General features: G+C 41.3%; 2 protein-coding genes across 7 annotated transcripts; one reads left to right on the top strand and one right to left on the bottom strand.

The window, feature by feature from the left end:
• Nucleotides 1-7,175, top strand: tubgcp4 (tubulin gamma complex component 4). The gene is made up of 17 exons (XM_061276792.1): nucleotides 1-172; nucleotides 1,187-1,315; nucleotides 1,768-1,890; nucleotides 1,975-2,028; nucleotides 2,115-2,171; nucleotides 3,183-3,262; nucleotides 3,431-3,632; nucleotides 3,713-3,878; nucleotides 3,948-4,072; nucleotides 4,284-4,334; nucleotides 4,463-4,568; nucleotides 4,755-4,862; nucleotides 5,342-5,480; nucleotides 5,577-5,754; nucleotides 5,995-6,129; nucleotides 6,213-6,329; nucleotides 6,407-7,175. Exons 1-17 carry the CDS (start codon nucleotides 95-97, stop codon nucleotides 6,548-6,550), a joined length of 1,992 nt encoding a protein of 663 aa, XP_061132776.1. The 5' UTR covers nucleotides 1-94; the 3' UTR covers nucleotides 6,551-7,175.
• tp53bp1 (tumor protein p53 binding protein, 1) lies at nucleotides 7,163-25,592 on the bottom strand. 6 transcript variants are annotated; one of them, XM_061276760.1, is made up of 30 exons: nucleotides 25,546-25,568; nucleotides 25,167-25,372; nucleotides 23,003-23,084; nucleotides 22,814-22,910; nucleotides 22,685-22,737; nucleotides 22,501-22,608; nucleotides 22,261-22,383; nucleotides 20,540-20,591; nucleotides 20,310-20,461; nucleotides 19,982-20,096; nucleotides 19,800-19,894; nucleotides 19,546-19,730; nucleotides 17,896-18,964; nucleotides 16,991-17,107; nucleotides 16,716-16,898; nucleotides 16,565-16,631; nucleotides 16,318-16,413; nucleotides 13,963-14,206; nucleotides 13,131-13,190; nucleotides 12,904-13,056; nucleotides 12,173-12,396; nucleotides 11,779-11,928; nucleotides 11,223-11,614; nucleotides 10,051-10,242; nucleotides 9,683-9,856; nucleotides 8,894-9,079; nucleotides 8,721-8,815; nucleotides 8,450-8,646; nucleotides 7,578-7,714; nucleotides 7,163-7,504 (listed from the first exon to the last, which is right to left on the bottom strand). In XM_061276760.1, exons 2-30 carry the CDS (start codon nucleotides 25,344-25,346, stop codon nucleotides 7,293-7,295), a joined length of 5,190 nt encoding a protein of 1,729 aa, XP_061132744.1. In that variant the 5' UTR covers nucleotides 25,347-25,372; nucleotides 25,546-25,568; the 3' UTR covers nucleotides 7,163-7,292. The 6 variants fall into 6 exon arrangements, with proteins under 6 accessions (XP_061132744.1, XP_061132749.1, XP_061132746.1 ...); XM_061276765.1 differs by lacking the exon at nucleotides 25,546-25,568 and adding an exon at nucleotides 24,833-24,959 and having other exon boundaries at nucleotides 25,167-25,290; XM_061276762.1 differs by having other exon boundaries at nucleotides 7,163-7,505; nucleotides 7,588-7,714; nucleotides 25,167-25,592.
• Nucleotides 25,593-26,170: the final 578 nt, after the last annotated feature.

The following is a 26,170-nucleotide window of genomic DNA, read 5'->3' as shown; positions in this document are numbered from 1 at the left end:
GTCATCATTCCGCGACTGTTCCGGCGGTGTTTTTTTTTGTTTTGATGGTTGCAGACTTCACTGCTGTGGAGTTTCATTTATACTTCTAAAGAAGATGATTCACGAATTGTTGTTGGCATTGAGTGGATACCCCGGGACCATTTTCACTTGCAATAAACGGACAGGTTTGCAGGTAAAGCACAACACGACCCAAGCTGAAAACCTTAAGACATTTATTTGCAAAATAATCAGTTGACGCGATCAATCATTCGTGAATCCCAGTAAAGGGAGTCTATTTTCTCATTTTCCAAATGTGGGTCTTTATTTTAGTTCTTAAATTGGGTTCGATCGAACCCTAGGGGTTCGGTCGAACCCTAGGGGTTCGGTGAGTCGGTCTCAGGGTTCGGCAGAGCCTCCACTGCGGAGATCCGAACACCTGATTTATTGTGTAAATTCATGATGACGCATTTCTGAACTGGTCTCGCAAAGGCAACAGCAGAAGTCACACTGATTTGCAGGTATGTAATTTGTTTTGAGTTTATGCATTGTGTTGGTTTTGTTCTTTGAACAAGGTGATGATCATGCACGGCTCATTTTTTACACCAGTAAAGTACATTTATGTCTTGAATTTGAAAAAATAAAAATAAAACAATAAAGGTGTTCGCTAAAGAGGGCTTCGGTGAAGCTGATGGGGTTCGGTACCTCCAACAAGGTTAAGAACCACTGTTTTAGAAACTATAACATCTTGGTTTCAAAACCACTAAAGTTTAAGGGGCTCTCAATGACTTCAGCATGTCGTAAAAAAATGAAATAAAAACCTGAATAAGTATATAACTCCCTACAGTTTTCCACAATAAAAAAAGTTTTAAATTTCCCAAGTTAAATAATAACCTTTCATTAATCTTTGCTTAAAATTCAAATAAAAACTAAAGGTTCAAGTCCCCAGGGTCAGCAGAATTTATTTTTATAATATTAACAGAAATTTTAAATAAATGATTGCCTGAAGTTAAAAGTTTTACATTGATCTCTTATTGGCCATCTTTTTTTTTTTTTTTTAAAGACCAATGGTGATATTTATCAAAATGTCAAGTATCGTTGATAATCAAACTATCGCTAATCATCAGTTCTGACCAGCAGTTTCACTATGTCCAAAGCCTGATGAGCTAATGAAGCTATTTTCTATTGTATGTGAAACTTTTATGTGCAGGTGTCGCAGGACCTACCTTTCCTTCACCCTAGTGAGACCAGTGTCCTCAATCGTCTCTGTAAACTGGGATCGGATTACATACGCTTTACGGAATTCATCGAGCAACATACTGGCCATGTACATCAACAAGTAAGTAATAGATATCCTGTTGAATGTATTTTGCCTGTCAGGTTAATTTTTTTTTATGCGGTGTTGGACGCCAGGGGTCTGAAAACACGTTTCTCAGAGCAGAAGAGTGAATTCTTGCCTTCATTGGATGCACTAAATTTGAGGACAGGGGTCACCAATTCCGGTCCTCGGGGTCCTGCATGTTTTTAATGTTATCCAGCTTCTGCAGACCTTGCTCTTTATCGGATCATTAGGTGCATTGCACCAGAGACATATAAAACATGCAGGACACTGGACCCCGAGGAGCGAAATTGGTGACCCCAGTTTTAGGGCAAGTTTGAAAGCAATCTTGTCATCGGATGCATGCAGACAATACTTGACTCATTTGGGAGTGTTAGTCCAAACAAGGTAATATGATTGAATTTGTGTTGTTTTGTTGCCACAATTAGATTCATCGCGTTGTTTCTTTGTAGGAGCATCACACAAATCAGGCCAGCCAGATGGGACTTCATGGCATTTACCTGCGAGCATTCTGCACAGGTTTGGACTCAATGTTGCAGCCATACAGACAAGCCCTACTGGACCTTGAACAGGAGGTAAAAGAAAAATACTAACCCGAGTATAGAGCGCAGAAGATTAATGTGTGTTGCTGTGCGCGTGCACGTGCGTGTCATTTTCAGTTCCTCGGTGATCCCCACTTGACAATATCCCATGTGAATTACAAGCTTGATCAGGTAGGCTTGTAAACCCCTTTAATAATGCAAAGGAATATTGACCAAGGTAAGGTTGAGCAGCTTTTACATTTGTACTCTTTCTAAAGTTTCAGTTGCTGTTTCCCTCGGTGATGGTGGTGGTCGAAACGATTAAATCACAAAAGGTAAGGACCGGTTATTTCACAAAAATAATTGCAATAGTGGAAAAAAAAAAAAAAAAGAAGAGTTGTATGTGAGCTGAAACTAATTCAAGTACACTGAATTTAATTGAATGACCACACTTAATGAGATCACCTGCAGGCTAAAGTTGACCATAATTATGTTCGAAGAAATTAATAAGTAGGGCTGCAACTAACAATAATTTTGATAATTGATTCATCTGTCGATGAATTGAGTGGAAAATGAAATCCCTTTTTTCCCCAAATCATGCCATTATTCGAAAATGATAAATGAAGAAAAGGCACAAACATAGATTAAATTATGGTTCAGCTATTGGTTTGGATCGTAACATGTTGGAAAATAAGCAAATATACCAACTGTTGAATTTCAAAGTAAAAGCAGATGTTTTAAAAATTTGAATTCAAGAGAGAGATAACACTGGCCAACAACAAATTGTAATCAGAGAGGACTTTCATGTTTGGATGCTATTTTAAAAAAATGCCTTTACCTTTTTCCTAGCACATCAGATTTTCGAGAGATCTTCATTTTTTATCTTTCTTTTTAAGTTTGACCTATAAAAGCTTATTCAGTATGGATTTTAATGTGGTGCAATTCAGTTATATTTTTTCAGGGGAAAAATTCACCTGTTGCTTAACCTCACACATAATTCACAAATTTTACTCAATATTGCATTTGACTATATTAGCTATACTATTGTTAGTATATCATTATGAAAACCTGATGTGCTAGGGGAAAACCCAAGAGCAGATTCAGAATCATCACAAAAAAAAGCGTAAAAATGTGTGAACTCGGGTTATCAGTCTGCTTTCATTGAGGACTACATAAATCAAGGAATATTGACTCATACTGAAGATTTGGACAATTTTAAATGAAACAGATTTATCGAGCAAATTGATAATCAATTAGTTGTCGATAAATCGTTGCACCTCCGGTAGGAAGTATTAAAGAGGTGTCTGTGCTAACAAGCATTGAAGCCGATGTCTCGTCCGCTTCAGATCCATGGCTGCCAAATCCTGGAAACGGTATACAAGCACAGTTGTGGGGGGCTTCCTCCTGTCCGCATGGCATTAGAAAAGTAAGTTATTCCCTTTGCATTGTTTCATTGGACCATTATGTCATTGCAGGTGTCATATGCTATGCGCAAAAAGTTAGCGATACTGGCCTTTTGTTGTGTGTTTTCATTTTCAAATATATTCCAAAAAAAACATCAGTATGTACGTGTGTGTTGTGCACCGTTCTTTAGGATCCTTGCCGTGTGCCATGGTGTAATGTACAAGCAGCTCGCCGCCTGGATGCTGCACGGATTGCTGCTAGACCAAAGTGAGGAGTTTTTCGTGAAACAGGGTCCAAGTGCCGGAGGGGCTTCGACCAACCAAGAGGAGGATGAGGAGGATCTCGGGCTGGGAGGCTTAAGCGGCAAACAGCTGAGAGAACTTCAAGACCTGGTGAGAAGCGCCATTGACATCGAACTCGGGATTCCCAACGATTGCTCAACGCCGTCGTCGTGCTGCGCATGGCTTGGCAGAGGCTGATCGAGGAGGAGAACATGCTGGCTCCGTCCCTGCAGCAGTTCTCCCTGCGAGCGGAGATGTTGCCTTCTTACATTCCAATACGAGTGGCCGAGAAGATCCTTTTTGTTGGAGAATCGGTGCAGATGTTTGAAAACCATAACCACAGTCCCTCTAGAGCAGGTATTGTACCAAAAACAGGCTCGTATTTCCATTTGGCTTGGTGTGAATATAACCGTGTGATTGTTTCAGGCTCCATTTTGAAGCACCAGGAGGACACATTTGCTGCTGATTTGCACCGACTTAAGCAACAGCCTCTTTTCAGCCTTCCTGATTTTGAAAATTTAATAGATCGCATCAGAAGCACAGTGGCGGAGGTAAACGTGTCTCGGGTTATAATACACACTGCTCACAAAAACATAGGGCTTTTCTGATTTGTTGTGTTTCATGATTTTATTTCATTGATTGGTGATTTAAATTATGTTCACCTACTTTAGTTTATTCTCAAATTTCACTCCAAACCTTACTTTACGAATAGTGGAAGTCTTTCATAATAATGCAAAATTTGCACTTTGGCTTGCTTTTCAGCATCTTTGGACACTGATGGTGGAGGAGTCAGAGCTCATTGAGCAGCTCAAGGTATGATCTATCACATTTCTTTTTATAACAAATTGAGGTTGACGACTACATCGGTATGTTTATTGTTCTGCTATGTTAAAATGATATGTACACAAACAATCTCTCCTCTTACTGTCTTCTACTTCCAGATTATCAAGGACTTCTACTTGCTGGGTCGTGGTGAGCTCTACCAGGTTTTTATTGACCTCGCGCAGCACATGTTGAAGACCCCACCGACAGCCGTCACGGAGCATGGTAAATCACGTCAAGCTTTGTGGTTCTTTCTGAGCCTTTCCTTCCCCTTTAAGGTGGAGTGAAACAAACCGGTTGTCTTGCAATTCTACCAGGCTGAAGTTTAAAACCATGAGGAGCCCAAGATAGTCTGCTTCACTTTCTTCTGTCTGATGCGCTTGATTGCTTCATGTTTTATGTTTTCCCCAGATGTGAATGTGGCCTTCCAGCAAGCGGCTCATAAGGTGTTGCTGGATGATGACAATTTGCTGCCTTTGCTGCACCTCACTGTTGACTACCAGGGCAAAGATAGCAAAGGTCAGCTGGCTGTGAACCACAGCAATGTTGAAATATAGGCGACATACATTTAGATGACTGAGATTTATTTCAAGCAAATACAAATTTTATGTTAGGCCATTTAAATGTCACTGGATACTTATTTAATTTGACTTTTTTTTGATAAATCAGTGACTGAATTCTTGGTTTTGATTGTCATTATCATTGTATTTTCCATGCTACAGAAAGTCAAAGAAATGTCACAGTAAAATAAAATCACTTCTAAAAAGTATTTCCAAACACATTCTTAATTAAGGAATGAGGACTTAAGGTTCAATGTTGTTGGGCTTGGTTTTTGTAAAATAAATCTTCCGAACATCCAATTTAATGACTTAGTCTGCAAAATGTGGTAGCTCCATCCTAAGAAATTTAATTGGCATAGTCACAAAAAGACTGCTCATTTGTCTGATTCTGTTCTCGCTTTTTTTTTTTTTTTTTTTTTTTTTTTTTTTTTTTTTAAGACTTGGTGGGCTCCGGAACCACTCCTCCACAAGATATTTCTCCCCGCGAAGTGCCTCCCACTGGGTGGGCTGCTCTCGGCCTCATCTACAAGGTTCAGTGGCCGCTGCACATCCTCTTCACTCCTGCTGTTTTGGAGAAGTCAGTACTAACTGATATTTTTCTCTTTCCCATCCTAAAATGCAGTAGGGCTTCTATATGGTGAGCATTGTGTTCTCTCTGTCGCCCTATGGTTAGATACAACGTGGTGTTCAGGTACTTGTTGAGTGTGCGGCGGGTGCAGTCCCAGCTCCAACACTGCTGGGCTTTGCAGATGCAGAGGAAACATCTCAAGTCCAGCCAGACAGACGCTATCAAGTGGAGGCTACGTAACCACATGGCTTTCCTGATTGATAACTTGCAGTACTACCTGCAGGTAACAGCGTCTGACCGTGGTATTATCCCCATAACGATGGGCGAAATCATTTCATCCGGCCAAACAATATGAGTGGTTTCTTGATGGTTCACAGCAGATGGCATGTTGAGCCATGATGAAAGTAAGAGCTGTAAATAATACATATAAGGTTACCGGTGTGATTTTTTTTTTTCCCCCCCCCCAGAAGACATTGAGTATCCCAATATCAGTCGGACTAACACAAGCTGCTTTGGTCTTCAGGTGGACGTGTTGGAATCCCAGTTCTCTCAGCTGCTTCAACAGATCAACTCCACCAGAGATTTTGAGAGTATTAGACTAGCCCATGACCATTTCCTTAGCAACCTGCTCGCCCAGTCCTTCATCCTCCTGAAGCCTGTATGGAATCCAACTTTGCCATGAATAGTTACTGAAATAGAACCTGTGAGACAAATCCAAGCCTCTAATGCTCCTGCTTTCAGGTTTTCCACTGCCTTAATGAGATCCTGGAACTGTGTCACAATTTCTGCTCTTTGGTTAGTCAAAGTGTGGCGTCGCTGGATGAGAGGGGAACCGCTCAGTTGGACATTCTAGTCAAGGTGGGCTTATTAGTCTTGCTAATGTTTTTACAGAAGAGAGAAAATATGTTTGCCTCACATTCCGTCTTTATTTTCAGGGCTTCAGACGTCAGTCGTCACTACTGTTCATAATCCTGTCAAGCGTGCGGAATCATCAGATCAACTCAGATCTTGCTCAACTACTTCTGCGACTGGACTACAACAAGTATTACACCCAGGCCGGTGGCACCCTGGGAAGGTGAACCTCACACTTGAGTCTCACCATATAACTTCCAAAACGAAACTGTGGCCATATCTTTGTTTAACAATGCAAGTTTGCAAGGCTGAGAGCTAAAACAAAAACATGCCTATTGCTTATGTCACAAAAGCTGTTTGAAAGGGATACAAGTGATGACATGTTATTTGGTGAAAATTGAGGATAGCAATGACAATGAGGTAGTAGGACATTGACTGCCTGTGTAAAAAAGAAAAAAAACCTCACATCTAACAAAAAAAATTCACATCTTACATGATGGCTGTTTTGAATTTCTCTTTCAAAAATCTACCTACTTGTTATTAGCAAAGACAGTGTTGTTGCTATTGTCTAAATTATTTCGTTTTTAGTGTTTGAGAAAACCAGTGTTTGTTTACAATGGTGTATTTAAAAACATTGATACTTAAATCTCAAGTGGCAACAGCTTTTGCTTTGGAGGCGGCTTATAAATCTTAATTATGTGCATGGCTCGATGCAACCAGTTCATCAAGAAAACTTGTTTCCATCGTTTGAGGACTCGAACCGACAGACTGAAGGCTTTCCTTTTGTATAAACTGTATATATACTGAAACATTTTGTGTCTAAAATAAAAGCAATTGACTAAAACGAAACAAGGATGACATTTATTCTTCCATAAAAACACACAATGAAGTTATGTACAGTAGGCATGCAACAGAACAAATGCTCAACGGTGAGTATAACGGTTAACAGCAGCGTACATGTACAGTATCTTATGATGATGATGTTGATGGTGATGTCAAGGAAGAGTAATTGTGGTGATATTGAGGCTTGCTCTGGAACCCAAGACACTCCCCACAGATAATACTCTGGACGAGCCACTCGGGAGACACCAGCGGCACTTGAAGTGATGTCACATTTTTCTCTATGAGCGGTGGGCAAGAATGGTCTGCGACCACAACATCATACTTTCCTGCAGGAACGTCTACGAGTGGGGGGAACTTCATGTTGGTTACTTTGTCAAAGCAGAGTATTGGTGTAGTTGATGTCAATCTTACCAGAGCCGTCCTTGTCGGCATGGAAATGCTGGAAGGAGGAAGCGCCACCCATAGTGACAAGCTGGGCCCAAAGCTCCTCTGGCTTCTCAGACACCAGAAAAAAATGCAAGTCCTTGAAAGGACTGCAGCGAGGATGCCTGAGAAAAGACAAATACTACTTAAGAATTGCTATTCAACAGTTTCTTTTAATTGCAATGTTTGATGCTAGCAACAAGTAAAATAATAGTTGCAAGAAATGTTTTTTTTAAACTGCACATCAGAAAAAAAAAGTTATAGCACACCACTTATTAAAATTATTCAGTGCATGTACAGGTTAATGTTGTACCTTCTGTCATCTAGTGGAAGAGAATTTTATTTGTTACTATATATAGTTGGCTAAAATACATGATTTTGTAGAATATATATTTTTCGTCAAAATTGACTGTATAATTTGTTACGGCACAATAATTGTAAAACATAACATGGGCAATAAAACAACGTTTTAAAAGATTTTTTAGAATACAACAAGTAAATTATTTACTGCATATCGGACCAGAAGATGCAAATTACATCAAATGTAACAGTAAACAAAAAAAAGTTTGGAATCAAAATATCAATTTTGCTTTACAAGAAATTGCTTGTATCGAATAGTTCCATTTGAAATTATATTCTCTTATTGGAGATTCATCTTTGAACCCATAGACAAGTTCAATCATGTTATAAAATGAGAAAAAAATCCCCTAAATCTCTAACAAAATAATTTTACTTTAACATAAAAATGACTTAAATTGTATCAAACCCCATGTATCAAGATTTGTAGCAAATTCTTTTGTTGGAGAGATATATACCCCTAATACTTTCTAGAAACATTCCAAAAAAAGAAATCTTCATACCATTCCACGATGGCACCATCTGGTCCCAAACCAGCAGGTAGCAGATAGTTCCTATAGTTGAGCAGTTTGTTGTCTTTGCAGCAGTCTCTCACCCAAAAATGCGAGACACATGGCACACCGCTGGCTAAGCTCAGCAAGTACTTCCTGGTACGGCAGTGCTGGTCTACAATGAGAAGACTCTGGTAGGCCGCCTTGCACTGAGGGGAGGACGAGAGCCACATGAGGCTGAATTCATTACCCATACGCATATTCATATAATCACAGCACTTACCTGTTCTTCATTGAAGTCTGGCAGAACAAAGCCTCCACCTGCCAGTAGCTGGGACTCAGTGTATGCTTTGTTAAACGGGCCAGTCTGAACATTATCTGCTTGGAAAATAGAGACAAAGATGTCAAGCCGGCCACTGGGATGGTTACGCCAGCTCGGAGGAGAATCGGCCGCACCGTCCTCATCACTAATGAGTATATTGTTCAGTCGGTCCATCTCAGACGAGGCGGTTAGCATGAAGGCGAAGCCCATGAAAAGAGATGTGTTCTGAGGCATTGGGCCATGAGTCTCAGCCAGATTGCCTGGCTGCGCGGCCACATCTGTGCCGCTGCCAGACGTGTTACAGACACCGGCCCGCTGAGCTGCGGGACAACAGTACAGTCACATATACAGTATCAAAATGCAAATTGTTGAATTTAGTTCACCCAAATCAGGAGAAAAATAATCATTAAAATGACTTGTGGTGGATTACTGTTATGAGAAACACCAGCATGTTGTATTTATTCCCATCTTCCCTCCACCTGTGAACCACCACCAGCACAGTACCACCAGTGGAAACTTTGTTCATTACCAAATAAGCCTCAGCAGCAGCAGTAGCCCGCATACAGCATGGTCGGAAGGACTCGAATGGATAAGACGATGTCTCAGCACAAAATACACTTAGTACCAATTACAACACACATGAAACCTTACAATATTAAAAATATCAATCATTTAAAAACCATAATTCAATTGGGGAAAAAAATGCCCAGGAGTGGAGCGAAAAACTAATACAATATTTTAAAATGCACCAAGTAGAACCTATTAAAACCATCAGCACAAATATTTTAAAACTCGGAAAGTATAAATATGGTTCCTCTAATAAAACCACCGGTATTGTTAAAAAAAAAATAAGGTCGTTAAACTTTAAGTATGACGACGTGCCCTCCCCTCCAGACATGTTTTTGGTGAGAGAGTCTCTGTACCGGTTCTGGCGCCCTTGCGGCTTCTTTTGGCCGGCGAGCTCTCGTTATCAGACACCCGCAGCCTTCTCTTAGTGGAGGGGCCTGCTTTACGCGGACTGCTGGAGGAACTTTGGTCAGGGGTGTTTGATCCCACAGGGGGTCCTCTGCGGCGCCTTTTGCCTTCCACCAAATTATCTGCAAAGTGAGCAGGATTTTGTCACCAAAAAGAAAACATTATGCCCAACACATTCATTGTGTAGATTTGAAGAGAAAACAAAAGCTATCCATTCCTTTCTTCGATATTTAGGCCTCACAATTTTTGAGGGAATTATTCCTCCAGGCTAATTTTGTTGTCTGGCAAAGTGCGCATGTGATGTGATGGTACTTACCTAGGCTGATGTCGGAGGCCTTGGCCAGGGGAGTGGAGGGCTCATAGGGACCAAGGCTGTGGTGCTCCCTCATTCTGTTTCCCTGCTCCAGCGAGAGGATGACTGAAGTCCTGTTGTACCACTCCTCTTGGCCCTCCCTCTCTATATTGTAGAAGAGGTCTTGGCCTTCTGATTTATAACCCTTCACCACACCTAAAAACACAGAAGATACACTTGATCAAGATGCGCTAGGCTGGTACTGATTTCCCGTTGCACAAACAAGGCTTACTTGCCTCATTGGTTTTTCCACCTCAAAAAAACGTTGCTGGTGAAATGCAAGTCTTGCTGACCAACAATAGAGGGGTTTCCATTCAAATGTCTCATTCCAGTATATTTTGTAAAAATGTGCAAATTGAACATGCGACTTATCACCGTTTTGAGGACGGCATGAGATGGCAGCATGAGATGGCGGCATACGATAGTGTCTCTGACTGTTTATCTCTCAGCCTAATATTTTTTTTTAGCAATTAAACATTTCTGGGGGATGTCGTTGTGTTGATACTGGTGGCAAAAACGAATGACATTTCCGTGTTTTGATACGTTTATAAAGGGTACATTTTGTAGCATTTCCATTCAGGTTTAGTTTCACTATTCTTGAAAATTCAAATAAAACTAGGTAGACGGAAAGCAACCCAGTGAAGATGGTGTACCTAATTTGATTTAAGAAAGGTGGCAGCAATCAGAACTAAGTTAGTTAGATTCAGAGAAACAAGATTATTAAAGATGCAGACTGTGCAATTACTTTTTTGGGAGGCTACTGGTAAAGGTTAAATGATTTTAAAAATCCATCTGTGTGAAAGCTTTGCAAATATCCCAGCGCAAATTGACCTATATATATGTATGTAAAAAAATATATATAATGGCTAAATTTGGCTGTCGTGGCTTTAAAAGAATCAGGTGCGCCAGAAATTATGTTCATTTGAATACTACAAAAAGACAAAAGATGCAATGTTCAAAACTGATCAACTTTAGGTCACCCCCCTCCCCCTCATTTTTATGCCACTTACACAGTTGGGCGGTGAAAAGAGGGAGCAAAACTCAACAGAGCAACATCCAAGTCGAATATATCCGATCACATGAAGTTCGGTGGCAAAGCGGCATGTAGTGGGTTGACATTTTTCTACTTTACCTACCTATGCTGAAGAACTCATCTTCCACCAAAGCGGTGACCTCGGTCTCCAGTGGAATGGGATCGCACAGCAAGATATCTTTTCCCGCCACTTCACACTCGTATCCATCATCAAAACGCAGGCGAAATCTCCCCTCGCCAGGATCTTTGACAATGCGGCCAGAGTAGAAGTAGCCATTGGATGACCACTTGGCCATCACTCGCAGTCCCACAAAGCTACTTCCGGCTGAGCTTGCCTCCTCTGGGGACGACCGTGGGGAGTTGGAGTGCTGCAGGACCTCATCGTCGGTGGGGCTGACGGGGACGCGTGGGGGAGGTATATAAGGTTCATCCTCTGAGGAAGACAGGGGCTGACCTTGAGTGCTGGGCAGCAGCAATGAGCCAGCACCTCCTCCCCTGTAAGACAAAAGATTTGCTCAAACCAAACATGTTGAAAAGCAACAACGGAAATTAACAACCAACACGAGGAACGTTAGTGAGAAGAAAAGTGTACATTAGCAGGTGCCCTCCTTTTACTTGAATGGTGTTAACATGCATGGCGAGACTCTGAGAGCACTCACCTGAACGAGGGTCGACCACGTTTAGCCCGTCCTCTGGGGGTGGTTGAAACTAATGCCCCAGACTCAGGGGTACCTCTGTCCTTTTTGACCACTGACCCTCCCTTTTGACCCCTATTACCCCTCTGTTTTTGTCCGCCTCCCCTTTTAGGACTGCAGACACAGAGGGGACAAATAGAGATAGTCAGGTTTCACAGGCACCAATTTGAGGTCACTCAAATAATGAGTGACCACAGATTGATGCCTGGGAGGTGTGATTAGTGAATCACTGAGAGATTAGGGGGTTAGTCAAAGAAGGTGAAGGAGTGACACAGGAAAAGGTAGTGTTTTCACCCATGCTGTACTATGATAGAGGAAATCTGAGAAGTCCATGCTCTGATCAAAGATAAACCAGTACCTGGCAGATTTGGCGCTTCGACTGGGTGGCATGATGAACTCTGGCCTGGAGAGACCACTGGTGGTGCTACGCCCTCCCCCAGAACTTTTCTGTAGGCTGGAGGCTTTGGACGACAAGGAGCTGATGTCACCAAGGTCACCAGATGTTAGGGAACTGCTGATTGTGCGGCACGGGGACATGTCATTGTCCAAGACCTGACAGTCCACCACTGGGTCCTCGCTCTCCTAATAACAATGACAAGACACGTATTTGGGGTTTTAAATAGGATGACCTACATGTGTGAATGTGTACAGTGCATTCAGCGTGCTTCACATGTACTTTATCTACTGACCAAAACGGGCATGTTTCTGCAATGTGGGAGAAAGTCAGAACTCAAAAGTCCACGCAAGCATGAAGACAACATGCAAATATCACTCAAGAAGGCCAGGGCAGAGAACCAAAGCCCAGACCTCAAAACTTTAGAGCGGACGAAGCAACCACTCCTTAACAGAGCAGCCAGTGGAGAGCTGAAGGTTTTTCCCGGCTGACTGGGTAAAAGGGGATCTTCACCCTGGACTGGTCGTCAGTCAATCACAGTGTACATTACCTACCACCCATACTTAAATTCACTGTCACTGAAGTCGCATTGCCTCCACTAAAATCAATAACCCTTAGACATATCAAGTGTCCCCAAAACACATTTCATGAAAGGAAAACATTCGTGGGTGAAAGAAATAATGTGACTCACTAACCTCTGTGACTTTGCGATCCATCTCTTTGCCATCCTCATAATAAACATCTGTAATGATCCGTGTGATGGTGGTCCGTACTTCCTGGATGGTACGCACGTGTCTGCGGTGGGAGGGCCCATCTTTTCTTCGAAAAGATGAGGTTTCCGGTTCGCCCTGTTAAAGATCGAAGTTAGCTATTCAACAAAATATCGATGATTTTTCATTTTAAAAACAACAATGGTACGCACCATGCCTGCTGGTGAGCACGGCATTTGTATACTTGACCTGGCCTTATGGGCATCTGCCTGCTGACAAATGTATTACAAGTTGGTTGAAAATACAACACACACAAAAAGAAAAATCAACATTCGAAGATATATTTTGAATATAGATGCAGTTTTAATAAAATAAAAATGCATCTAGATATTGGCAGAAGCTTTTTTCGAATTAGTGATGTATTTATCAGACACCAATTTAAAAAAGAAAAAATCCGAACATCTCTTCACAACTAATTGATACTTTCACACGACTAATGTAATTTTGCATTTATTTTCTCTGACCATATCTTTTTTTTTTTTTTTAAGTGAATAGCATCAACGTCATCTGTGGTCCGCAAGCGACATTCCCATTTGCTGTGCAGTCGAGGGAAAAGAGGAATTTAACCTGGTAATGATTTGCTGATTTGCTAAGAACAGCTAGTTTTTTTACAGCACATTTTAAAAATTTAAGCTGTCAGTGCTCTTTTTTTGCACCACAGACTGCTATTACATCATGACCATATTTTGTCAGACTATCAAAGCCGGAGCCCAACGAGATGTCGAGCCATCGTAATGTTTGTACAATCCATTCTACGATGCCATCTTTAAAAGAAAAAAAAAAAAAGTTTCACACAAGCAGTGTGGCTGTTGACTTTGACTTTTCAAAAGGCTGCTCTGAAAATGCGCGCTGAAGCAATTGAATCCAGCAGATAAGTGACTATTTTCAATACACATACGCACTTGCTCGCCGCTTATGTCCACCATAGTGGTTAATTATTAATCAATTTAGGTTAATAACATGTATATATAGTGACTGAAGAACCTTGTTGGATGAGTGAGCAGTAACGGTGTTGTCTAAGGTGTGCTGGGATGCGTCCTTTTGGTTTGGGACAGACAGCTCTGGTCCTCGCCTCTCTTCAGACTGCTCAGCTTCCGTTTGTCTAGCAGCCTCCTGTGGCACTGCCGACACTTCCAGTTGTAAAGCCTCTGACTGGCTATTGGGCAGGCTGTCACATCCTAGCGAGGCTGTCCGAGATCTTTTTCGTAATGAGGTGAAGAGCTCTCCTCTACAAAAGTGAAGAAATGGTAGAGAACCTCAGAAATACACTTAAAGTAAGAGACTTATGAACAAATACTGTCTTGTACTAGTTCATTTTTGTGTGAAAAATTCGGTTGGGAAAGAAATCAACTATGTCTCCACTACAGCAAAATTATATTAGAATATCCCTCACTCCGTGCCAAGATCTAGATCTACAAAGTAAATAAGAACTTGTAGGGTGACTGATTACAAAACACAAAGGGGCTGCTAAAATTTAAAGACGGCCTGCATTTATATGTACCCCAATTTCACACAGCCATCACTGTGAATGCTCACCAAACATCAAAGTCAGCTGACATTTTATTAAGAGAATCAATATGCAGATGACAATATCAGGCGGGTTTAGTAAGTTATTTCGATGCTATGTGAATTGGATGGGAGAATAAAGCAGCCACTTATTCTACTACTGTGTCTGGCCACACTCTTTGACTTGTGTCTGTGTGTCTGTGTGGATGAGAGGCTTCCAGGAATTTCCCCCTTTCCAAATCAAAAACAATCCTAGTAAAATCAAGATTTGAGTGTATTTTTCTTTGCGTGCAAACTTGTTGGTAGAACAGGTTTGCACTCGGCTGTCTTAACTTTGTGTGCATGTTTGCGCTGATGTCATTAGCGCAGTATCCTTTGTGACGATGACGTTAAGAAGATGACGGCCCTCTGTGTACTAAAAACACATTTCCCTTTCACAACACTTCTTTTTCAAAGGAATTGCACCGGTTGATCATTTACCCCATTTCAATTTGTAACTAATAGCTTTGGTGTCACTATTAAGTATTTTTTAAATCCTAAAAACATTAAGAAATGATAGTGTACTGACACTGTATTCTCACTATAGTCTACTTTGCTGACATCGTAATTCAGAAACACAAGGAAGAATCTTCACCTGAAGACAAAGCATGTTCAAGGAATATATATGCACGTAGTGTTTAAAATAACCATTTGCCCAACGGCCTGATAAGCAAAAGTAGGTTGCCTCGTTTCTCATACACATACTCAAGGTGACCCTGTTAGAATAATTAGTTTTGCTGAAGCGCTGGTCGGCCTGAAACTGGAGGCCACATATCTTCGCTCAAGCCAACATATCTGCCAGCTAGCCTTAGGGAGTTCTTATACTCCCTTTTCTTATCTGTGAGAGGCCCTCACTAGTTATGAACAGAACACCTTTGTTCTTTGTTAGTTCAAGAGAAGTTCTTTCTCTATTAATTGTTTTTGTCCGAGACAGTTTTTAAGTCATCCCATATTTACTCAATGTTTAAGTAGACTTCATGCAAGTTATCTCACATCTACTTAACGTTTGTTGGAGTGTATGCACGAGAGGTATCTGAATATTTACTCATTATTATTATTGTGTGAAATGTAGCAAGAAGGTCTAGAGAATTGTTTTACAGGGACACGGCATCCAGGTTTGGAGATTGCAGCCGGGAACGAGGCTGCCGACCACCTAAGAAGAAACTCTGCATTCCTAGGGTCACGGATCGGCCAAGGCCATGTGGCCTCGCACCACACAACCTTATTAGCTAGCTAAACAGCGTTGCTACAGTCACACTCTCCCCTCCCTTTAGTGTAGCCTCTTGTAACCAGGGCAACCCAAAATAAAAAGAGGAGATAGCGGTGGGGGAGTCCAGAATTGGTGGAGGACTGTGAACTGGGCCTTCTACCTAATTCTCCTCGCGAGCAAAAGGAATACTGGTTGTCTTCTTCTCTTTGTTTCCAGCGTGTAAATTAATGTCTGATGGTATTTAGACCTGACAGACCCATTTATGACAACTAAAATATATTCGACAAGGGAATGCAACAATTCCTGGTCAAACACCTAAATTTGATCTGGCACTGAATATAGATGAAAAATATATTTAAAAAAAACATTCCTCAAAGCTATATTCCTTAAGTACCTTTTCATAACCACTTTACCTTGGTCAAGCAAATATCCCTTTCTCCAATGCATTTAGGCAAGTATTTCAAAATCTCCAGTGAGGGCATATTCGTGCAAATTTCGAAACAAATTGGGAATAAATGTAATCTGTGTGCTTTCTTACAGTTCATTTTACAGCTAAGGGCACACAGAAAAAGACCAGGGCTCACCTAACAGGTGTGTTGTTGCCTCTTGGAAGACTGCTATCCTCTTCCTCTGCCTCCTGCTGTCTGTGCACTTGCCTGACACGGCTGAATACTGACGGACTGATGGAACAGAAATGATTATTCGAGTAACTGTTTTCACAACAATGTGGCCAACCAATTTACCTTTTCCCACAGTGAAAACGGTCTTATTTCTAATGTATGAGGTTGTAATAAAGTGTGAGGACGAGTGATGCATCGGAAACTATGGTACCTGGTTTCAGCCTTGGTGACAGTGGTAACCTTGGCAACAGATTCATCCTCCTCTGATAGTGTTGGTTCTGCAGAGGAAGAGTAGTTACTGAGAAAGTACTGTGAATGCAGTATCCATGCCTACAATTACGACCGAGACAGAATATGCTTACTCTGCAAACTGAATCGTTCCGAGCTTCCCTCTTCAACCGGGGTCACTAACTTCATTCTCAAACTCAGCCTTGTGTCTCCTGTCTCTGCCAACTCATCTCCAGATTCTTCCAGAACATCATCTTTGGCTGCCATCACCACATCAGCACTGACATCGTCTGTCACTGTCTTCTCATTAAATGTCTCTAGATAAGTGAAAAACAAAGAAGCTCGATTTAAAAATAATGTCGCTACCTGACATTTAAGATTGCCTTGTATGCTTTTCACAGGAACACACCAATGGGAGTGCTGTGCCTTAGCGTCCCCTTCAACTCGCTGATAATCGGGGGAGTTGCTCCAACAACTGGACCGATGAACTCACCATCTTTAGGCAGTGTGAAATGGAAGGACATTTCTGAAAGGAAAAGGAGAAAAAGAAAAAGGCACAATAAAAAGATTACCACAGTTAAAATGCGTAATACAAGTCGCATTTTGGGGGAGGGGTATTTGAAACTGAAAACCGAAAACTGAGACAAATAGAGCTTAGACTGGCACCCAAAATACCCGTTTCTTAATCATGGTGACGAGAATGAGCGAACGCAAACGAGATCCGATTCGATTAGAAGCTTTCACTTATAAAATGTAACTACATATTTTTTGTTTGTTTAAAAATGGCTTAGCTGAACTAGAATCCTGCACCACATTGTGGAATAAGAAAATCCTGGTTTGTTATTGTAACTTTTGGTACTATAAAGAGCAAATCCTCATGGCAAATGCCGCATGTGATAGTGGTAGTAATACACCAGATATTTCCCAAAGCAGATTAGAACTGAAAGAAACGGCAAATAATGAGAGATGATCTGTTTGCTGCTGTTTTTCAAGGCAACAACACCAGCTAGCTCACTAGTTTAGCATGCAGCATACACCACCATTTTTTCTTACTATTTTCAGCACCAAAAAGAAATAATAACCAACCAGATTTCTTCCGTTTGGCCACAATTCAATATGAATCCACGAAAGAAACAAAAAAGAAAAAGCAGTAACGAGAAGCAGAAGTTTCAAAATGAAAGTGAATTCATTTGTTGCCATCAACATGATTGGAAGGATTTTGGGTGCGAGTCCAAGCTCTAATTTGAATTCAAGTCACACCTCAGTATCAGTCACAAGCTGCTAATATGAACTTAAACAATGGGGCTATCCTACCTCCTGAGCTAGCACTGAACCTCTTGCTTCTGTGCATCTCTGGTTCTTGTACCATGAGCTCATGGCCATTAGTGGACGTAGATGACACCTTGCTTGTGCTTGAACCGGGAGTATTGGCTCTTGAAAGCTGCAAGGGTGTTTTGGGATGATCATGTGAGTCTCTCTTGCTCTCTGCAACAGTAACAATGCTCTCATCCCCATATGCTTCCTCCTTGTCACCAGAAGACATCAGTTTGTTTTGAGAGAGGACTAAACCCATATTTGAAGAAGCCCCCACTCCCAAAGCACTCTCCTCCTCCATTGCCACATCCTCCTCCTCTGAGGAATCTTCAATATCTGAAGGTTCATCAATTTCATCTTGGCTCATCTCCTCCATCGCCATTTCCTCCTCCTCTGAGGAAGGGTGTTCAATATCTGCGGGTTCATCCATTTCAGCTTTGCTCATCGGACTGCCAATGGAGCCACAGTTCTGTGACAGTGATTGAGACTGTACACAATGTGCCGCATTCACGCCACTCTTTGCCACCTCCATTACAGACATATGGGAGATGACTGGCTGCGATTCCAGACTGCAGGGAGTCACTTCTGACGGAGTCTCAAGCACAAAGCTGTTTACAATCACATCTGAAGATTGAATCTTGGATTGAGAACAGGACACAACTTTAGGAGGGCTTGACTCCTTGATAGCAGTCTCACATGCTTTTACATTCAGGTTGGGTAAATTCAAGAAAGGTGATAGCTGAGTGGACGGTTTAGAAATGGGGGCACTTTGTGATTCAGCACGGACACCGTTGCACTCACTCCTCTGATCACTGTGTGAAAACGCAGAGTCAGTATTATCTACGACAGACCGCTCTTCCAGTTCTTCAATCTGTGTATCCTGGGTGTCCTCCATGATCTCTTCTGACGTCTGGGATGAGTTGTCATCATCCGTATTCACTTCACAGAGCTGTAAAGGCAATGTGAAAGCAGACGATGATTCCTTGCAAGGAGACTCAACAGACAAGGAGTCAGTCTTGTTAGCAGATGGCTTTGGAGCCTCCTGACTCTGTGTTGGGACAAACACATCCTGAGAAAAACAAAAACAAACAAAAAAGCATGAGGACAGAGGGCTACTACAAAATTTGGGACACCTGCAAAATATAGTGCTCGCCAGAACCAAAGATACAGTGCTCAATATATGAAGTACCAACTTTCAATTTTGATGAATCATTGGGGTTGATTCTTGTGGCTAAACAATTTAATAATGGGGAAACAAAGATTCAAGATGATTTGTGATTTATTTTGGTGCTATGAAGAGTAAATTCAGCACCAAAAGGCACAATAAGTGATGAGGATTCTTCCTTTTCCTACTATTCGACAGTTTCCCATTACGAAACTATAATGAAAAAGAAAAACACGAAGTTTCTAATAAACTTGAACTCATTTACAGCCGTCACCACAATTAGGGAATGGGGATTTTGGGTGCCAGTCTAAATGTAACTTTTCTTCGTCTTTGCTTTTGTCAAATTAATTTGCCCCCCAAAAATGCGAAATGTACTTCAGATCCACTTTTTCTTCTTCATGCGGCACATTTTGACTGGTGCATTAATGGCCCAAAAAACAAACAAACAGCAAGTCATACGAGTACTAATAAAATGTGGTACATACGTGTGAGAACTCTGGCTGAGAAGGTATAGAGAGAGGCTTCTCTAACACAAAACAACAAGAACTCTGGGATACAGCAGTTGAGGTGGGTAGTTGTGGTTTAGAGGTGCCCTCCGTTTCCATCGGCACTTCTTCCTGTGGAGCAGCTCGCTCTTTAGGCTGCAGGCTATCCATGGACTCATCGGCACCTGACAAAGCAAACCTTGCTTGTCTCATTTCATTTTTGGAATTCTCATTAAAACAAAATGTTGTCTTACCATGTTGGCTCTCTGCTCCTCTTGGTGAGTTGGGGACAATCAAAGATGCGTGGAGAAAGTTGTCTGGGGTTGGGGCAACATAATCAACAGAGCTCCTAGTGGGTAATTGACAATTTCAGATCATTTCTCTCTGTGGTGGTCATTTGAACCACATAACACTGTACAATTGTCATGTGACTCACTGCGATAAGCTCTCCGGTATCAATGTTTCCTGCAATAGCCGGAGGGTTTGGGCTGGTGTTGAAGTGGAATAACCTTGTTGCTCCGGCTCAGACACTGTACTGTCTACTGCAGCACCTGAGGGCAACAAAACACACAATAGTATAATTTTTTAAAGACGCTCTGATCTAAAGCGGTGGTCTCAGCAGCTCGTTAAGAAGCATGCAAAGATAACAATCCAGCAGTCAATGTTAACCCAAAGCGCCTTATGGTGCGGGAAATACGGTACTAATCGAATTTATCTGCATGTCTGCTTAATTGTCAATGTACGCCACATGCAAAGGGACATACCTGACTTGTCAGCATCAAACATGTCCTGCTGAGATGACATCATTCCACGGTCCCGCTGTTCTGGCTCACCAGAGTCCTTGAGGCACTGGGACTGCAGCAAAACCTGAACATTCAGTGTTTGTTCTGACTGGCTGCTGGAGCTCACTTCAGATCTTTAGGAGATAGAACAACCTTGAATTGGCACATGCATCTCAGATGAACGGACTAAAATGGAAATTTAGGTTATATACCTGACTACTTTGCATATCAGATCCTGCGATGTCACAGTGTTGATGGTGTGCTCTGAAAGAAAGGGGGACATGTTTACCCTAAATCAGCAGAGATTATGAGAGTCTTATGGTGCTTCTTTTCCCTCAAAAATCAATTAATCTTAACGGTTTTGTCAAAGGATACTTTTGTAAAATGAATCTTTAATTCCATAAAACTGTTTGTGGTTATAGTTTGTTGTATAAGGGTAAGGAATGATGAGCAATGTTTCACAACAAAAAACAAAACACTAACATGGGTTCTCCACAAAAAAACAGGTTGTCTCACAAGCTCTCCCAAAACATAAAATAATTTTACAAATTACACAAATAGGTGGCTATGCAAGGAATGAACCAAACAAAGTTTGATACATCGTTCTAAAAAATGGAATTTGCTCAAATTACATATTTTTTGATAAAAACTCATATGTGTTTGTTTTAATATTATTTTTAGTCAAGAACTCATTCATAAATGTCTGCCATTGTTTTTGTTTTTAATTTATCACTTTGCCAAGTAGAAAATCTAAATCTTCTATCACTGGTGAGTGATTTTTAATGTAGCCCTGTGGGCTATTTATTTGGAGCTTGTGGCCTATCTGGTGCCTTCAGCCTCCGTTTTTACTTTTTGCGGCAAGGTCGTTTCTTAACGCACAGTTTTACTTTAAAGGGAGGGCAAAGAGATGGTTATTTTTTTCTAACTAGCGAGTTTGTGCATTTTATTATGGGAAAAATGAAAAAAGATAGCATTTTCTATTTTAACCATTCATTCTGGAGAAATAATGAAGCAACGATTGCCTTTAAGAACGCATGCACCCCTCCCCTCCCCTTCAAGTATTAGTTGATGTCACAGAAGGGATCACAATTTCCTTATTAGAAATCAATTTTAAAGGACTATCACTTAAAATGTCCCAAAACACCTATGAATTGGCACCAAAATTTACATAGACATCTCTACTTATCTCAATCTTACGCAGATTCTGGGATCCAGAATTTGGGAATCGCATTAACCCTGAAAGGGCATTGTATAGAAAGTCTTGGTTTTCTTTTTTTTTTTTTTTTTTTTAGAAAGGGACGATTTAGGCAGCCGAAGGGGCCCTTTGTTACGTTCACCCACACAAATCATAGTCAGTTGACATTTTATGAAAATAGAATCAATATGCAGACAACAATATCAGGCGGATTGAGTAAGTCACTTTGATGCTATGTGAATTGGATGTAAGCGAGAATAAAGCAGCCACTATGTCCGGTTGCGCTTTGACGTGTGTGGATGAGGTGCTTCTGTGAACTTCCCCCTTTCCAAATCAAAAACAATCCAAGCTATCTGTAAGACTGTACTAAAGCAGTCATAAAGATCAAACAGCCTGACTTCTTATTATCAAACTCCTTTTAACTGGTCACGCAAATTTATCAAATCGCTGGCGCTAAGGTTTAAGGTTTCTAAGCATGTAAAATCGAGACTTGGGTGCACTTCAACATACCACAAGAATTACCGTGAGATAGTCAGGCTATGTTAAATCAAGCAGATTCGGCCCAAAAAGTGGGCGTCAGTAAGTGTACCGCTCTGTTCCAAAATACAATTTTTCAAGGTGGACTTACAGCACTGATATCAGTTCTTAATACAGTTCTTTTACTTAAGTGCCAAAGTTGGCGTATTCAGTATAATAATAATTCAAGCATTTTTTCTAAATTATTAAACTCTTGATTACCTAATTTGGAGTCTGTCTCACTGACTGCTCGAGTCTTGTCCCGCTCATCACCCTTCTGGCTATTTACTTCAACAACATCCTGACTCTGAGAAAGCGGAAGGAAACCAAAGTGCGAGTTTCCACCTGAAAGACAAAAGTCTTATCAAATAAACTTTCAAAAAGCATTAAGTATGATAACATTTTTTGCATATTTTCTCTAAATTATCAAATTCTTAATCCCAAATTTGGAATTTATCTCACCGACTGTCCGAGGTTTATTACGTTCATCTCCCTTCTGACTATTCAGTTCATCGACAACATAATCCTGACTCTGAGATAGTGCAAGGAAACCAAACTGCGAGTTTGCATCTGAAAGACAAAAATGTTAACGCGTAAACTTGTATTCATTACTGGGCCTTCCTAGAAATTTGACAAGACTCCTTACCTTCAGCCTGCTCACAAGGTGTGGTGGAATCAGAATCCATTGGCACATTATCCCTGAAATATTTAGATAGAAATTTAAAAATACTTTTCGGAGCATGAACAATCTGCTAAAACAATGGCCAATGGGTACTTTAGTTTGTTTGGCGGGTTAATGGTGAGAACTTGACTCTCCTCTTCTTGACAATCCTCTTGGCATTCCGAACTGTTGTTGGGCAGAGCAAGAATGCCTAGACATAAACAAATACAAGAGAAGGGTTTCTGTAAGGCTGTTAAATACAAGGTGGGTGAATGCTTACATTGTTAAGGGAAAAAAACTAACCAGGTCCAGCCTGGCTGTTACTGCGGCAGCTTTCAGATTGGCTTTGAGAGCCTCTACTTCCAGGTGGTGATGATATCAGCTCCTGGAAAGGTAAGTGATTACTTAAAGACAAAAGTCAATTATGTATACAATTCTAAAGTTGCGACAGGGTCCACATTGGCAAAAATCATGTGCCAATAACGTCTTCAGGCATCTAGATTATTTTTTGAGGCAGGGGACTTTATCGAATAAGTTCTAGTTTTAGCGATGAATAGGTTTACATTAGAGATGCACCGATCCGACTTTTTCAGTTCCGATACCGATACCGATGCCGTGGCTTTGCGTATCGGTCGATACCCGATACCGATCCGATATTATGGTTGACTTGATTGATTGATTGTATATTTATTGATCCCCAGGGGTGGGGAAATTCAGGCCCCAGCCGTATTCATACCACAGAGTGGGTATACAAAAGACACACAGATGGCATGAGCGCAACTCAATAGGCTCTCATAAGGCTGCCACACAACGGTGCCACAAAGAAAGGCAGAAAGTGCTCAAGATAAAAGCCATCAAAGCAAAACAAAGCTAAAAGACAAAGGAAAAAAAGTAACAGCGGCCAACCAGCACCCCTCAATACAAGAGAACACCCCAAAACACACAAAATAGCCTCCACGGGGTCCATAGACAGGTGTAGGGGCAGTCCAGTTCAAACTTAACAAGCTACATAACTCTACATGTGGAACAGAAAAGACCAAAGGCAATGGCATCAGGCAGACTACACAGTTCTTTGCTCTAAATTAGGGGTGTCCAAACTAACGGTCCAGTTTTTATTGGCCCGCAGCAAATTCTGAAAACATAATTGAATATGGCCCGCACAAGAAGCTTGAGCTCAGCTTCTCAGTTTCCACACTAGATGGAGCCCGCCACACAAAGCGTTTGACGTCCCATTAACACCCCCCCGGAAGAGAAGCGAACACGCAGCGTTTCACATCCGATTAGCCCCCCCCATTCGGGAGAGAAGCGAACGCGCAGCCTTTGACGTCCCATTAGCAACCCGAAGAGAAGCGAACGCGCATGGTTTGACGTCTGCTTAGCAACCCGGGGAAGAGAAGCGAACGTTCGCTCCATGTTTGCGTTTGTTTAGAAAACTCTCGTGGCATGCGGCACACGTGCTGCTGACGTATGACGTAGCCCGCGTCCCAATAGATTAAGGAAAGTATCGGCTCACAGATCGGCTGTATTTTCCGATACCCGATCCATCTATTTTGTTGATATCGGGATCGATATCCGATCCAGATATCGGATCGGTGCATCTCTAGTTTACATGCAACAAAGGCAGGCTTAATATTTATATTTGATTAAATATTTTTTCAACTTATTTCCCATGTTTAGTTTCAAGGCAGCATGTCAGTTAAAAAGTAGACAATGCCTGAGAAGGAAATTTCAAAATGAAGACAAAATAAAATGATTTTCCTTTAAAGATACATTCTACTTTTTGAGAATCATCAACACGTGAGCAAGAGGGTACTAAATGCTAAAAAGACCTAAACAGTTGGAAGCTTTTTTTTTCCATTGAAATAAAACCACCAGCCTTATTCAAACCACTCTCTGTAAAATATTAACACAATGAATTGGCCTAGTAATATAGTGTTATTCAAATATTAGTAATTACACACTTCCGACACAGTACGAAATACAATTAAGAAATTTGCTTTGTTGCTATTGTACATTAGCGTACAGCAATGGTGTTTAGATTGACGCAAAGATATGTTTCAAATGAAACGACTTTATTCTTCAAGATCTGCATTTTGAAGTGCTGTACTACTACATTGCACAATAAAACAGTACCTTTCCAAACATCCATCCATCCATTATCCAAACTGGTTATCCTCACGAGGGTCGCTGGTGGGTTGGAGCCTATTTTCTTTCGAAAGGCTGAATGTTTAGTTAGCCCTGATGAATTGTGGAGGCCTACCTAATGTTAAGGCCGCAAGGTTAGAATCACGAGTGTTAAAAGCAAACCACCACGAAGCACTAAAAGCCGTCTTGCGGTTTAAAAGCAAGCCAACCGTGACTCTTCACGTCCCTGTAAATAAAAGAGCACGGCTTCTATGTCGCGGACTGCTTCATGGCCGTGACGAGAATGGCGTATTGTTACGTTTCTTTTCGCGACGCTGCTTACCAGGACCGGGCTGCATGCGCTGGGCTGCAGGTTTGATAGACGTCGGGCCAGCACAGCACGGTAGCTGCTCTCGGGGTCGTCTTCCAAGGCGACGCTGTCCGGCTGTGAATCCTCCACAATGAGACACGGATTCTCCGGCTGCGGCAGGCAGGAGTCCAATTCACCTCCGTCGGGATCCATGTGGTCTTGCCGTGATCAGTAGCTGACTGAGTGCGACATATACAAAGAGGAATGTGTGAAGCAGTCGCTTGTTTACTATGCTTTAAACATAGTTTTCGCACTTAACCTAAATTAGCCAAGCGTTTCAATGACCTATATAGGCATGTATTTATTTTATTGGCTATGTATTGTCGATTTTGTCCCGCACGTAAACACACACCCCCTCTCCACCGGTTCCTGCTCAGCGCGGTAAAAACAAAGCCTATTGGCTTGAGCGATGCTGTGACGTCACAAACCCTTTGCTTGGTTTTATGTTTACCGAACATTTCTTTTGATTGGTTGCATGGTTACTGAACATTTGTTTTCATTTGTATCCGGTACTTGCGATTTCTATGTTTTGGTTGTCTTGAGCCAGTTACTACTAAAACATATTATACATTAGCCCACAGGTGTCAAAGTCAAGGCCCGGGGGCCAGATACGGCCCACCACATCATTTTATGTGGCCCGCGAAGACAAATTGTGCATCAAATTCGTGTGTCATTCCTAGTATTGCAAATTGTCTTCAATTTTAATAACCTTTTTTTTATATTTGACCAGTTTTTACTCGACTGATTTGAAAACGAGTTATTTGTCAGTTTGTTTTGTAGCTTTTACTGTATATAATATGAGGTGCTCATACATTTATTTGGGTTTGCAGTCAGAATGGCCCTCCGAAAGAACCTATGACTACAATGCGGCCCATGAAAAAAAGAGTTTGACACCCCTGCATTATGAGTTGATTGCATTTGAATTACTTTTAAAGGGTTTTTTATAATGCTAGGGAGATGACAAAATTAAAATCCTC

This window comes from Syngnathus typhle, linkage group LG4 (genome assembly GCF_033458585.1).
Source record: "Syngnathus typhle isolate RoL2023-S1 ecotype Sweden linkage group LG4, RoL_Styp_1.0, whole genome shotgun sequence".
Lineage (NCBI taxonomy): Eukaryota > Metazoa > Chordata > Actinopteri > Syngnathiformes > Syngnathidae > Syngnathus > Syngnathus typhle.
This window is presented reverse-complemented; position numbering and strand designations above follow the sequence as displayed.